General features: G+C 32.4%; 1 protein-coding gene across 1 annotated transcript in view; it reads right to left on the bottom strand.

The window, feature by feature from the left end:
• The window catches only part of qin (tudor domain-containing protein qin), a 462,035-nt gene extending 453,526 nt beyond the window's left edge, over positions 1 to 8,509 (bottom strand). Inside the window, exon 1 of the mRNA XM_073957242.1 lies at positions 8,165 to 8,509. Coding sequence (XP_073813343.1) covers positions 8,165 to 8,306 — 142 coding nt within the window. The 5' untranslated portion in view covers positions 8,307 to 8,509. The remainder of the gene's footprint in view (positions 1 to 8,164) is intronic.
• Between the last annotated feature and the right edge of the window lie 4,981 nt (positions 8,510 to 13,490).

Raw genomic sequence — 13,490 nt, forward strand, 5'->3', positions numbered from 1 at the left:
GTGCAAGACAAAATGTATATCATTATACTCAGGGCCACAAGGACTATCTGTGGTATATATGTATGTATATCATCAAGATCCGGGACCGATCGTCTTGTTCCCCGTGATACATTCACATAGGGACAGGGGCAAAAGTCGGCTACGCGAACAAAATATTCTTATAAATTATAAGCTTGTCCAATTGCCGACTTTCAGCCAAGGACAAAGGACTCTCATCTATGGACAGGTGTAAAGTCGGCTACGCGATTATTAAAGGCCTATATCTCGGCAAATATGGAGTTCCCATAGATAAAATATATATAGTGGTGGCCAATACATTTGCAACAAAATTGCACGTTTTAGGAAATTTTATTTTAAATATTTTTTTGAAAGAAAAATTAAGTATTTTTTGCAGTTATTTATAGTACATTGTCTCAAATATAATGCCGGGCATACACTATGGGCATGCAGGACAGCATTTGTAATACAGGGTGTTTTTTTAAGCTAGATAGAACTTTAAATTGTAAAAAGTAACACAAAAAATTAAATTTTGATGAAACTTTTTTTTTTATTTGTTTCAGTATACTCTGACAAATCATCATGAATAGACTCACGCTTGAACAACGCTACGAAATTATCCAAATTTACTTTGAAAATCAGTCGTCGATTCGCGCAACTTATAGACGACTTCGTCATTTGTATGGCGTACATAATCGTCCATCATTTTTGGCTTAACTGGTTTGTTAATAAGCAAAATTGCCGCATATGGAGTGAGACCAATCCACAAGAGACCCTACAGACTCCATTACATCCAGAAAAATGCACCGTATGGTGCGGTTTTCACGCTGGTGGCATCATCGGACCTTATATCTTCAAAAATGAGGCCGGAGCTCGCGTTACGGTCAATGGAGATCGTAACCGCACCATGATCAATGATTTTTTGTTTGAAAATATGGATGACATTGATCCGGAGGAGATGTGGTTTCAACAGGATGGCGCTACGTGCCATACGGCGAACGCAACCATCGACTTATTGAAATTAAAATTTGGCGATAAGTTGATTTCGAGAAGTGGACCTGTCAATTGGCCTCCAAGGTCGTGCGATTTGACACCTCTCGATTATTTCTTGTGGGGCTACGTGAAGTCACTGGTTTATGCTGATAAACCAGCAACAATTGATGCCTTGGAGGCCAGCATTGTTCGTGTTATTCGTGACATACGGCCAGCAGTGCTCGAAAAAGTGGCCAAAAATTGGACGTCCAGAATGCACTTCGTCAAGAACAGCCGCGGTGCCCATATGCCCGAAATCATTTTCAAATGTTAATGTCACGTATAGATCTTTCGAATAAAAAAAAAAATTTTGATTACAATTTAATTTTTTGTGTTATTTTTTACTATTTCAAGTTCTATCGCGCTTAAAAAAACACCCTTTAGTATTAGTAAATTTTAAAGTTTTGGTCAATGTATTTGGGAGTAGTTTTGGCAGGATTGAAATCAAAATAGTTTTGATTTTGTAAATGAACCCCTTTCAATCTGTAGTGGGATTCTCTAACGCATTTTTTGGGTATCGACAAAAATCGTTAAAATTAAAATGCGTATAATTTCGGTAATTAACGATATTATTCGGTAAGTTAGCGACCAATAAAACGTAGTCGCAAAGTTCTACCGATAGCAACAGTGATGTCGACTTTTATTTGATCTTTTCATTCATAATTTTGCGTTTTAATTTGACCGATTTTTGTCGGTAACCAAAAAATGTCCTAGAGAATCCCACTACTGATGAATTTTGTTTATTTTCCAAGTAACCAACAAATAATCTTTCAAAACAACAAATATTAGGTTTGTCCTTGTACTTTCTCAGTAAATATTACTCAGTAACTTCTTTTTAGAGAGTTAAGCATTTAAGGAAAAAATTAAGGAAGTAAAAAGACAACATTCAGTACAAATTTTCAATTTGATTAATATTGACGATTATGATATTTGAATATTTTAAACTTTTGACAACTGCTAAAGCTACAAAATGTTACTGAACAAAATTCCTTCCGTAAAAATTATAAGTTCTCAGTAATACAAATTTCAAAACAAGTCTCTCAATTCATTCTCTTTTACTGAACATTTGTGTAAAAAAACAACATTCAGTAATAATTTGTAATAATTATTACAAATTATCGAGTACTTATTATTTGTGAGGAAATTAAAAATTTGGAAAACTTCAACCAAAAATCGAGTTCTGGAGGAAAATTCATCATTTTTGCAATATGGATTGAAGGAATGCCACACACTATTCAATCACACACTTACACAAGGGTTCATCGGTTGCTGTCCTGCATGCCCATAGTGTATGCCGGGCATAAGAATATACATAAGCAGTTTTGACACAATATACAACAAAAAATTTTAAAAAAATATGAAAATACATAGCACGCCTAAAAATTTAATGGTCAAAACCAATGCAACTGAAACAAATCCGATGCAAAAATCTTCAATATTTATTAAAATATATGGTCTGTTCCAGAACGTTTTATCGTAGTAAAAAATAGTAGCTTCTTGCAGGTTCTGGAACAAAGCAATAATTTTATTGTTTGATTCAAATAAACTGTATTTGTTTTGGGAAGATTAAAAGTGAATAAAATTTTGAAACTGGTATCAGTCGTATGTACTTCTTCGGGGAAGTGGCGGGTCGTACGGGGGAAGCATGGATATGGGTCCAAGGGTCAAAATTTTCAAAACTAATGGAAATTTCTTCAGATTTCAGTTGTCAATTCAATAAAACTCAAAGTTTAGAGCGCTGTTGTATCATTTTTTTTTTTTTTTTGCAAAAACCAGAAGTGTGGGTCTTGAAAAACATATGATCGTAGGGATTTAATCCATATCAGAATGATGGATACTGATGTATTGATGTTATAACGGGCGGTATCATTGGCAATTTTGGATTCTATAAACTTAAAATGTTTTAGAAAGCTCATCAAATGATAACTAAACACACAAATTTAGAATATAGACACTTCCAGAAAAACGAAACGCCGGTACCAAAAGGAAAATATTTTAAAACATTTAAAACTCGCCACGTCTTTGAAAAACACAGGAAAAAAAGTGTTGTCACGGCGTGTTAGCGTTCAGAGCCAAACTCATTACTTTCAAAGGCAACGCTAAGCGTTTGTCATGAAAGCACAACTAAATGGGAAAATCCCAATTGTTGTTGTAAAAAACAAAACAAAATGCATTTGAAAGAAAAGTTCGAGGACAGCGAAGCCGCTCCACATCCGATATGTCTGAGGAGACTTTACCAAATTCGAAACATGTCATGTCACATAGTGGTGGGTGTGTGGGTTCGAATCGTGGTCGGCTTTCCTTTTCCACTTGTATTATTGATTGATCATCAAGCTCGATTCCAACGAGAAATTAATTAAAAATTAATACTAAAAATGATTTTCGCCTAAAAAACAAAAAGGCAAAATTTTCAAATAAAAAAAAAATATATATCAGGAATATTGTCAATTATTTCATATTCCATTTCAGAAAAAAGGGATAAATTTTTTTCGCGCTACATCAACGATTTTTGATATGTAGGTTAAGAAAAAGATTCCCAGTACGAATCTGGTCGCGAGCCATTTTTTGGTTGTTGCGGACAAAAGTTATGCCGTTTTTATTTCGCTTTTTAAGAAAGAAAATATTATAAAAACGCTAATTATTTTAATGAGCACAATTGTTACAAAAAAGTTCTCTCGAAGTGACTTCAGCGAGTAGATTGCATAATACCTGCAAAATGTTACACAGGATTCGCGGAATGTACATAAAATTGATAAATTATTGAATATAAGTCTACTTTTTTCAAAATTAAGACCCATTTAGTGGTCATAAAATTACATAAAAATTTGTTGTGGATCAAAACTTCACGGCGAATCAAATGAAACTAAAATTATACAGATTGATATTATAGTTTCCATGTTACAGCCAAGATAAGCACATATTTTGGTCAAAAATAATTTTTTGTTTGAAAAAATATTTTTCACATGCATTATGTAGTAGAAAATATTGTAAAAATATATAGGAATACTTCCTTCATTTTGCTTAAATCTCCCAACAAAATAGACGGATTTTGCTTTATTGACATTCATATTAAAGCTTTCCCATTAGGGAAGCTAATTGGGTTGATGTCAAAGCTTCTGAAATGGAAATAGAGGTCAAATAACCCATTTTTATTTATATGCATTTTAAAATACGTGTAAATCGCGTAATTATCAAAATCATTTTATCCGCATGTGATTTTCATGTACAGCAAGACCATATCTATTAAGTTGTATATATTTTTCGAAATATAATTTTGACGCTAAGATGTAGCATCGGCTGCATCTTAGCATTAAAAAACCTATAAAATATCGTTAATTTGCGCAAAGTGCATAAAATTTTTGTCCGCATCCGATTTCAGTGTCCACCATGAAAATCTACATCGATATATATCGATTTCAAGGCGATCAATTAAGAACCGTGGATGTAGCATCACACACTATTTTTTGGGATAAAATGAATGTAGCTCCCTTATCAATGAAGTTTTCACAACTCTGTTTCCGCTTAAACGAAGCTGCTGTATTAGTTGTTTCATTGCAGTGGAAACGAACCGCATAAAACGCGATAAAATACGCGATATTTCCAAAAACAATTTTAGGTGATTTTTCTACTTTGGACTTTCTTGTAACTCGCGTTTTAGTGGATGGATTTTCGCGGGGAATGATTTATTAGATCCGGAACGTAAAAAACTAAAATGTGCAATCAAGTACGAGGAAATCGAATGACAATTGTAAAAATTAGGCGCAAAAAATATGTTTTTTACAAAAATGTTCGCATTTGGATGTAGATTTCTATGAAGCTGTGCAGACTACATTCACATTAGTCGTATCAAATAACTCAGAATCGCAAGTACTACAATCCTATATATAGTTTTTTGAAAAACCTGTTTGCGGAATGAAATTAGAAGAAAATTTCAAAAAACACTGTAAATCTGGCTTCAAAATGTCAGCATCATTTAATGGTAGAAAGAGTTCAAATTTTGAAAAGTAATACATTAGTGAGATGAGCCTTATTTAGTTTGCTTCTACTTTTACTTTGACAGGAAAATCGAGAGCAGTGTGGTTTACTCACAAATCGAGAGAAAACAAAAAAAGACATGGTAACTTCAACCCATTTTTTAACATAAATATAGCCACAGCTTCCACACAAATTATCTTTTAAAGCCAATATTTTTTGCCACGTCCAACAAAATTTCATTTTATCCAAAAATATTTAATTTGTATAATATAGAACCACAAGTCGCGTAATCTAAAAGGGTAAACCTTGGCTTCAGCTATGTTAAATTTTCAAAAATATTGGTGATATACATATATTTTACAAAATATTGAAGTTTTTTGCATCGGATTTGGTTCAGTTGCATATGTTTTGACCATTAAATTTTAAGACGTGTTATGTATTTTCATATTTTTTGTTGTATAACGTGTCAAAACTTTTTATACCTATTCTTATATTTGAGACAATAAACTATGGGTCATTATTATATGTTTTCTTTTACTAACGGATGGATTTGAAAGCACAAAATAAACCAATTTGGAGGCATTAAAAATACAATTTTTACATTAAAAGTTAATGCCAAAAAGTCACTCCTTGAAATTTAATCATCACTTTTAACTTTAAGTTATCCGGAACGCTATAAATCTGTTCGGTAAATCCAAACTATAACAAAAGAAGACTTATAAAAATTGGGGTATAAATAATTGCAAAAAAAAATACTTAATTTTACTTTCAAAAAAATATTTGAAATAAAATTTCTTAAAACGTGCAATTTTGTTGCAAATGTATTGGCCACCACTGTATTGTTGTATTCAGGACCATGAGACATGTATCTGTGGTAAAAATGACAAAAGAATCCTGTAAATCCGACTTATGCGTTCCTAGTTCCTAGTTCACTATCCCAATTCCAAAAAATATGAGTAACGTTATACAAACTAACGTGTGAAGTTACGTACAGTTAGTCAACTAAATTATTGCAAACGATGAATTATTGAAAAATTCGATTTTTAATTAGGAATTACTACAATAAATGCTTTCAATAATGTTTGGTGTTTTGTACATACATATGTATCTGTTGATTTACCTGTAAATGACAACATCAAGCAAATAAATGCAAAAATCAGTCTGAAATAACAAAAGCAACGGGCAAAAAGGATATGTACTTGGTTTTGGTGGTGTCAACTAATTGCAAAATGAATGAATGTGCAATAAAATCGTGGGATTTCCCCGGCGATTTTTTGCAATTAAGGATTTTTATGACTTTTATGGTATGTACACATGTAGATCCATAATTTTTAATCATAAATTAATTATTGTGTGTGTAACGTAGACGGTATATTCCGAAAAAGAGAAAACAGATTTCGGAAAATATGCTACATTTGCTCTATTCCAATTATAATTATGGTAAATCCGCCAGAGAAATCGCTAAAATCACCTCTCAAAAGCTGAGAACTGTATACAACATCATATACCGCACCGCAGGTTCAAACTAAAGAAATTACATGACAGGCCCAAAAGAATAACCCCACGAATTGACAGAAGAATGATTAAAGAACTTGACGAAAGACCCCAAAGCAGTACAAGAAAATTGCTTTTTCTAATTAAAAATGATTTTTGAGTGAGTGTGTCACATAGAAAAGTCAAAAAATTGCTAATAACAAGCCTTCATCGCGAGTGACTAGGTAAAAATCATTGCCCTCCCTGCACAATATACAGAAACTAATCAGACTTGTTCAAGGCAACATTCACGCCATTTTTAGTATTGGAATGACGTTAAATTTTCTGATGAAACTAAAATTATATTGTACTATCAAAAAGGCCTCAAAAAGTATAGCGAAAACCCCTTACATACATGGAAACAAAAATTTAACACATACCGTAAAGTTCGGAGAACTGTCAGTTATGGTAGGGGGTCGTATATCAAGCAGTGACGTTGGTGACATCCATATTTTGGAGGAAATAATGACAGGTGAGGTTTATTTAGATAAGTTAAAAAATGATTTAACCAACAGTGTCAATAAATGTGGGCATGTTGACCCTGAAGATTTAAACAAAAAAAAGTCGGGAATAGGTAACCCACTAACAGGAGGGACTAAATAAAGTGCATTAAAGAAGAAAGACAAAAAATACCACTGGAATACAACATTCCGAAACTTATTTATTAAATTTAGAAACGTTTATAAGCTGTTATTGATGCCCAGGGCGAGCATACGAAATATTAGAATAAACTTTTCCAAAAATGAACGTGAAAGACTAAAAATTTGTGAAGTTTGCAATTCTTTAGTTGACAGTACAAATATTGAGTTGTTCTACTTTTTGTTAATTTTAAGAACATTTTTGGTGAAATTTAGCTACTTTTTTGTTTTATTTTATTAATAAACATTTGTAAGAATTAAACTGTTAACAAAAATATCAATAATAATATTTATTTATACCAATAAAATTATGTTTTATCTAAAAGTTTGTCATAATTTTGGTTTTGCAATAATTAAGTTGACTAACTGTATACTCATTTTTTTATATAAACGATGTGGACGATTGGAACTGCGTAGTGATCTAAATCGTTCAATTGAACTATGTAGATTGCTCATGGCCATGCTCAAACCATTGAAGTGTAGAAGTGGGCACAATAGAAATCTGGTGGTAAAAGTGTAAAGGTTTAATTTATTGCATAGGCTTTTAAACCATACACTTTTTGATATCATTTATTTCGTTTGATTAAATTTATTCTATTACATATCTATGCCCACTGTACCTTTGCAACCAACCATCTATGTATGTACAGTTTGTCAACTAATGTATTGCAAAAAATTGTAACAAATTGTATATTAATTGTTCATTTATGCTAACAAAATATGTAAAAACTACATGGTTTTTTGTGCAATTCTTTGGTACTGATCCTCAAAACAATTTTCCATCAAAATATGCAAAGTTGATTTACTTTGCCATAAGTGAACAATCATATGCACTTTGTTACTGATTTGGTTTTTGCAATACATTAGTTAACTAACTGTATATGTACATAGCATAACAAATTTAACAAATTGTTCCGCTGTAGCGGCAATACAAAAGTAACACATTTCTAACGGTACCGCAATTTGGTCAACTTTTTATCCTTCCTTACCTTTGCTATATTTGTCCTGAACATCGTACCAGCTGGAAAAGTCATTATTACACTTGGGACAACGATAATGGTTTTTCAATACGTTGGCCACAAACTTGTGATCGAAAAGCTTCGTAAAGTAAAATTGGGAGTTACTTTGCATTTTGCTGCATATACGCAAGTTTTTTTTGTTGTAATATAAGTAATGCTAAATAATGCTGCTATATTTATAGGAAAATGTTTTATTTTTATAAAATTCGATATTTTATTTCTAAACTTTGTGCATAGAAATGATCGGAAAGTAATCAAGCAAAGTTTGACCGGCAAACACTTGTAGTTGTTTCGATTTGAATTGAAGATGTAAACAAAACAAGGGTTTAGTAAGTATATTTTTGGCAAATCGACTTTCAGTTTCAAAACCACCGAACATGAATGACGATTTTTGTTCTGTTCCAGAACTGCAAGAATCTACTAATTTTTAAGCTGGGTACACATTAGGTGTGTTCGTTTACTCAACAATTTGTACAAATTTGTACAAGTCCAGTAACTGCTTGTAATCGACTAAGGTCTTTTGCATTGTACTGTATAGTAAACGAACAACATCCAGTAACAATTTGTACAAATTTTGAGTAAACGAAAACACCTATTGTCAGTTTTGAATGTCTATACATCCCAGCAAAAAATGTTGGAAGTTGTTAAATTGGAGTTATGATTTCACAACATCTTTCGATGTAGTACAACAGAGTTATGAAAAATGCACTCCGTTCGATACATTTTATAAGCAGTTGCTGTAGAGATCCCTACAGAAAAAACAGTTGGTTGATCCCTACACATTTATTCAAAAGATAAACAAGAGTGTGAGCGTATACATTTCGAAGAATTTGTTATAAAATAAAGAAATAACTTAAGTTGCGAACTTTTTGGCTGTAATTCACGAGACGGAAATTTTTAATGGAGTGGAGTTGGAGTCCGTGTCGAAAGCTGAACTAGTGATGGGAAGGCAACATAAAACAAGTTAAGGATGATGAAAGAAAAACAGATGCGCTTGGATTAAATCGAGAACGGAGGAAGTAAGCTCAAATGTGATTGAATTTAATGGTTTTTTTTAATTTGTGTTTATATAATAAAGTTCTTTGTGTTCTTGTTTTACACAAATAATAGCTTTGTTCCCGTACTTTTTTTTCAATTTAATTCAATTCAATTTATTTAACTTGTAATTCAAAGCCAACCGGCCCATCAGTGTAAATTACAAAATGCATAAGAATTGCTTAACCAAATAAAAAGGAAAAACTACACGAAAAATATAATGTAAGACCAAGAAACTCATGGTAAAATAATTAAAGGTAGTCGCATCTCAAAAATGTATGTAAATGCAACTCTGTATATCTGTACTTTACCGTGTCAAATACAAATCAAAACAAAGATTATATGACATTTAATAACAAAAACAAAATATTGTTTATTTGTTTTTGAAATACCGACAATAAAAATTGTTAATCCAAACATTTAAAAAAAGAGAACAAAATATATTTGTGCACCATTTAGAGAAAGCTTGTACATGCGTGTGACCCTTTAAATACATTTGTGATTTAATTTTAGAATATCCTTTACGATGTTTACCATGCCTGTGAATGTATGTTGATGTCTGTTTCGAATATGAAATCATTAAAAACCGTGTTTCTCGTTCATAGGACCAATTTGCAGAACATTTGGAATAATCCAGAACAGAAGAAAAATATCCAGTTTTGCGGTTTAAACCGGAATTTATGACTGGTCAGAACATGTACACAAGGTCTTGCAATGTTTGTTATGACTTGCAGCTGGTCACAAGATTCCATTAATTTTCATGATAGCGCCGCCGTTTTATATTGACTAATAATTTAAAAATATATGAAGATTAAATGAAAAATCTAAATCAATAGTTTCTTTAATGTTTTATTGAAACAAAACAAAGTCGAGTTTCTATAAAGATAAACCTTTAGACAATAATCTAACCCATGGTACAATGAATCTAACCAAGAACTTTGCATGTATCTTATGTGCAGAATGCATATATAATGTTGAAAAGATTCATATCCATCAAATCTTTTTTCTAGCTACTGCGGCTATTGTGAGATTCTAGTGAATACAATATTGTTTGTCCATATTCAGCTCAAAGACAATAATGTTGCGAGGTTCATATTTCTTCCGAATAGAGGCTTGATGAGCAACAGCAACGATTCGTAAGATGAATTTGTAAATCGAAATAATAGGCACAAAGCGAGGACCGAGCACGAACGTTCTTCATATTGGAGTTATCCAATAAGCTGATTTTCAAATCAAATTTTCATTTCAGTTTAAATAATAACTGATGTATTTACATTTGTATATATGTATGTGTGTATGTGTACTACAAATATTTGTCAGAATACGTTTGACAATGAACGTACTTCAAATTCGAAATATGAAAAAAATTTGTATCAGCTGTTAGCACGGGGTTACCTTTTATCATTCTACCATGAAGAAACTAAAAACTAATATAAAAATATGCATACCAATAATATATACAGATTTACTTTGAAGCTACTCCAAAACAATTTCAATCAATATGCAACATCCAAATCTCACATGACATAACGTCACTTAAGCAAAAGTAATACATAATAATATATATATATATATATATATATATATATATAATATCTAAGTGCACTTTCTAAAAAATCAAAAAAGGAGGCAAGCAAATACACAAAACAGATGAAAAAGTAATATACTGGAAGAATACAATATTAATGTCACTATCTGTTCAAAGGTACGGCAACGGCACGTACCGAAGTGAAATGCCGGATAAGTAATTTAGTAAACGAATTAACCGATACACCAAAATTTCTTAATTGGTCAGGCAATGCATTAAAAATACGGATTACTCTAACAACAAAAGAATCCGACATAAGAAGAGAAGCATTCGGCATAGTTAACTGATTCAGACGCGTAGAGTGCAAAAAACAGAAAGTCTGTAAAAGAAATAGGGGAGTTTGGTTCTTAATACACTTGAAAAGCAACAACAACAACCGTGTTTTGACAAAATTATTAAAAGAAAGTCCCAATTTAGATTAGGCGAGTTTACTTGCGGCAATTGTCAGTTTGTTGGTGAGAGAGGGTGCTGAGAGGGTGCTGAGAGGCAAAGGGTTACCATATGCCTCACCTCTCTCTCCTACAAAATTACAATTGCCGCAAGTAAACTCGCCCAATGTAAATTGGGACAAAGGCCAAGGAATTGAACAACATAGGGTGTAATATGCGCACGACGATTCAACTTGTAAACATAACGAACGGATCTATTGACTGCCAGTTGAATAAAATCCAATATTCCTTGCGTGGTCCCAGAATAAACCTCCAAACCATACATAATTGTTGGCAAAATAATAGCACGTGCAAGTCTCATCCTAACTTCCAAAGGCAAGTGCATATCAGTATTGTAAAGACACCTCAAACTGAAATTAACTTTCGACACCAAGGAACAAACATGTTTATCAAAAGAAAGCCGGCTATCCAAAACAATACCCTTTTTAATAGTAAAACACGTAAAAGAGAAGAAGAGAGAAAATTTGTTGTCAAACAAAAGTTTTTTCATAAAGTTCGGGAACGCAAAAATGGAAAAAACGTCAAAAAAAGCTGGAACAAATGTCAAAGTCGGCGTACCAGCCAATCAGACGCCGACATCCATGTTACTATTTTTTACACGCTCAAATTTGTCGAGTAAAAAGTTTTTAAAGAGAGCGTCATTCAGCGCCATTTTTGTTTAAAGAGAAGTGAACATTTTACAACTTTTTTGTGTACGGGAACGGGTTTTCGGGTAAAATGTGTAAAAGTCGTAAAAATTGTAAAAACTTTTTAGTTCTGGAACAGAGCTTATAAATGCGTTTTATTTATTTTGGGATATTTCGCAGTGGCTTGCATTTTAATTGCATACTTGGACTGATTAAAAACGCAATCCGAAGAGTGCTTTTAAATTCAATGCGAAACACTACATCAAAAGCTGTGATTTGGATCGAAAATGGAGTGCATCCCAGCTGTGTGCTGTGGAAGCAAAATGGAGTGCATCCTAGCTGCGCGCTCTCTTGTAAAATTCATAGGTAAATTCATAGGAAAAGATGTACTCCAGCGGCAATTGTTCTAGTGATTTAACTGCATCCGCGGATGCAAACTTTTTGCTGGGATATTTCGCAATTATCGATAACTGTCAAACCGTCCATCGATAACATCGATTATTTTTTAAAAATTAAATATCGATAGATAGTTTTGCCTATCGATATTATCGGAACAAAAATTCCCAACCTAAAATTCATTGAAATAAATAGAAATTTCGCTGCTTTTCGGTTTTGTGTGTGTGAGAAAGTAAGTCCGTAGTTACACGTACACATTTTTTTAATATTTTTATAAAATAAAAGCAATTGTTTATTCTCCTTTACATTTCTGTGAACTACTTGTGCAAAATGTCAAGAAAAGTGGTGACGATTTAACGATAATAATGATAGCAATCGATAATTTAAAATATTATATCGAAAATATCTTATGTTGGGAATATCAATTGTTTGCCAGCTCTAGGTTGCATGATGAATGACAAAAATGAACGGCCACACTAGCAAGCTCCAACATAGCTGTCATTCAAAACTGACAATAGCTGCGTTCCAGAACTAAAAAGTTTTTACAATTTTTACGACTTTTACACATTTTACTCGAAAAAGCGTACACAAAAAAGTTGTAAAATGTTCACTTCTCTTTAAACAGAAATGGCGCTGAATGACGCTCTCTTTAAAAACTTTTTACACGACAAATTTGGAGTAAAAAAATAGTAACATGGTTGCCGGCGTCTGATTGGCTGATACACCGACTTTGACATTTGTTCCAGTTTTTTTTGACGTATTTTCCATTTTGCCGTTCCCGAACTATTTCAAAAAACTTGTGTGTGAAAACAAATTTTTTGCAGTTTTCTCTTTTACGAGTTTTACTATTAAAAAGTACGGGAACGAAGCTAATGTGTACCCAATTCAATTTTCCCGTTGAAACCAACAACCACATGAAAAATAGGGATAGATAAGTCGAATTTCGAATAATCGACTTTTTGCAGTCAAAAGTCTAAAAAACGTAGTCGATTTTTGTCTGGGGTGAATCACATAATCGATTATCTTCTGATCGATTTTCGAGTTTGCTCATAAATTAGTTGTGTCTTTTTACTTTTTCAGTAATAATTATTCAGTAACTTCTTTTCAGAGAGTAAAAGAGATTTTACTCTTTGATACGAAAATAGAGAAAAAAGTAAAAAGACAGCATTTAGTAAACTTTAGCAAGATTACAGTTGATAACC

The sequence above is a fragment of the Musca autumnalis genome, unplaced genomic scaffold (genome assembly GCF_047663935.1).
Source record: "Musca autumnalis isolate F117 unplaced genomic scaffold, ASM4766393v1 scaffold_1, whole genome shotgun sequence".
In the NCBI taxonomy this organism is placed as follows: domain Eukaryota; kingdom Metazoa; phylum Arthropoda; class Insecta; order Diptera; family Muscidae; genus Musca; species Musca autumnalis.